This window comes from Orbicella faveolata, unplaced genomic scaffold (assembly GCF_042242905.1).
Source record: "Orbicella faveolata isolate gen_17 unplaced genomic scaffold, um_ofav_v1 contig_2, whole genome shotgun sequence".
NCBI classification, from domain to species: Eukaryota; Metazoa; Cnidaria; class Anthozoa; order Scleractinia; family Merulinidae; genus Orbicella; species Orbicella faveolata.
In genome coordinates, this window is record NW_028301547.1 from 13,910,752 (window position 1) to 13,912,500 (window position 1,749).

At 38.8% G+C, this 1,749-nt stretch overlaps 1 protein-coding gene across 1 annotated transcript in view; it reads right to left on the reverse strand.

Annotated features, from left to right (window-relative positions):
• Positions 1-225: 225 nt before the first annotated feature.
• The window catches only part of LOC110047909 (interferon-inducible double-stranded RNA-dependent protein kinase activator A homolog), a 6,537-nt gene continuing 5,013 nt past the window's right edge, over positions 226-1,749 (reverse strand). Inside the window, exons 3-4 of the mRNA XM_020753660.2 lie at positions 1,744-1,749; positions 226-1,507 (exon numbers count right to left, since the gene is read on the reverse strand). The exon at positions 1,744-1,749 is cut by the window's right edge and continues 93 nt beyond it. Of these exons, the coding sequence (XP_020609319.1) occupies positions 1,043-1,507; positions 1,744-1,749 (471 nt within the window). The 3' untranslated portion in view covers positions 226-1,042. The remainder of the gene's footprint in view (positions 1,508-1,743) is intronic.

Here is a 1,749-nt window from a genome sequence, read left to right on the forward strand (position 1 = left end):
CTTTCGTCATCTCTCAAAGTTTTACCCAAAACATGATTGAAAAGAAACCGTCATCATTAGGGAATCTTAAAATTTCTGGCACTTTCCCTTGAATTAAAATATGCCTGGTCTATTTTTGCAGATTTCTGTCAGACGTTTCGACAACCTAAGTGGAAGTCTTCTTCGCTGTCAAGTGAAAAGCGATTTCACTAAAAGGTGCTTTTGCTGAACATTAAGACAGACGGATAGATGAATAGCCTTTATTTTAAAACGATGAGCATTAAAGCTAAGATGCTTGTAAGGGTGTTTGGACTAAAAACCAATCATCTATAAACTATAACTAGAAAGACTATGTACAATAAAAATTTAAAAATCTAAAATCAATCATATACAAACTCTTCAAATCTAAAACTACAAATTGACAGAGATATCACCTTGAAATAAAACTCATTAAAAATGTCTGAAGATTTACTTATTTACATCTATCTTTTCCACTGTTTACAGTATCTAAGTCTCGATAAGTCCACATTTTGCCATAGAAGTTGTCTGCTCAGTGCTGGTTATGTGCTTTGAAGGCTTTGTTCCACGAAAAGCTTCAGCGCATCTCTGCTTCAGAATTAATTCCTTTCTACTTTCATACTAATTAACTTCAAGTAAAACAATCTGTAGAAAATCTGAGAAAATGCAATGTGATCGTTCGCTACTTTTTTCCCGCAGTATTGGTGACAGGTCAAAATGCCTCCAAGACAAATCACCCCAGACACAATGCCCCTGGGATTTTTACTTAGAATGAGCTTACTTGGATACGTTACATAAGAACGAGGAATATACAGCCAGTTGTTGTTGTTGTTTTTTTTCATGATTTTTCCTTGCAGGAATTGTTTTCATACGCGAAGTCTGGGGTGTTTCGTCTAGGGGTGTTTTTGCTCGGTTCCCATACTATTTTGTGTAAACAAAATTCTGGATGGATGACTTGAGTTTTGAATCTTCTAGGTGTGAGATGAGGTCGTCTACCACAGTACAGTTGTAAGTAAAAGTTGTAGAATGATGTCTCTTAACCCAGTTAACTGCAGACTGTGTTCAAATGATACAAGGCATTCTGTGCCGCTTTCTCGTGCGCGTATGCCTTTGTGGGTCCCATTCCACTGCACACTGTCGGTGGCCTGGTATCAAGCCTCACGAAACACATGTAGTTGCCGCTGTAACCTTTTTCAGGCAAATCGTGATATTTTACAGTAAAGCTGGAGGTTTTGCCTCTGTCTTCAAGTGACAAGCGAAACTCCTTGCTGATGACCTCTTCAAAAACAGGTGGTGGAATCCCATGGGATGTTTCCTCAGAAGTCTGCTCATCTTCACGTTCCATTTCATCATACAATGGACTTGACAAAAAGGGAACTGGTGACTGGGTTTGACGGCTGGTAGAGGCACTAGGTCCTGATGGAGGACTTACTTTAGGCCACTTATTGGAAAAGTTCTTCAATGGGCTTCCAGACACTGGGCTTGTATAAGGTTCATGCGGAGGAGAACTCTAAGCAAAAAACAAACAACACCATTTCATTAAATATCCGCTTTTAAAAACTGGTAACACAGTTTCTTATTACAGCCCGGAAAGGTGTAAAAATTGTTGGCCAGTAGGCTTGCAAACAATATCTAAGTAACAACTGAGGCACATTTTTTTCGTTGTTTGGAAAACAAACAGTGAGAATACACATCCCAAGCTCTAGGAAGTCAAAAAAGGCCAGTGTTTTATGCAGCTGTACTTACTTTAAC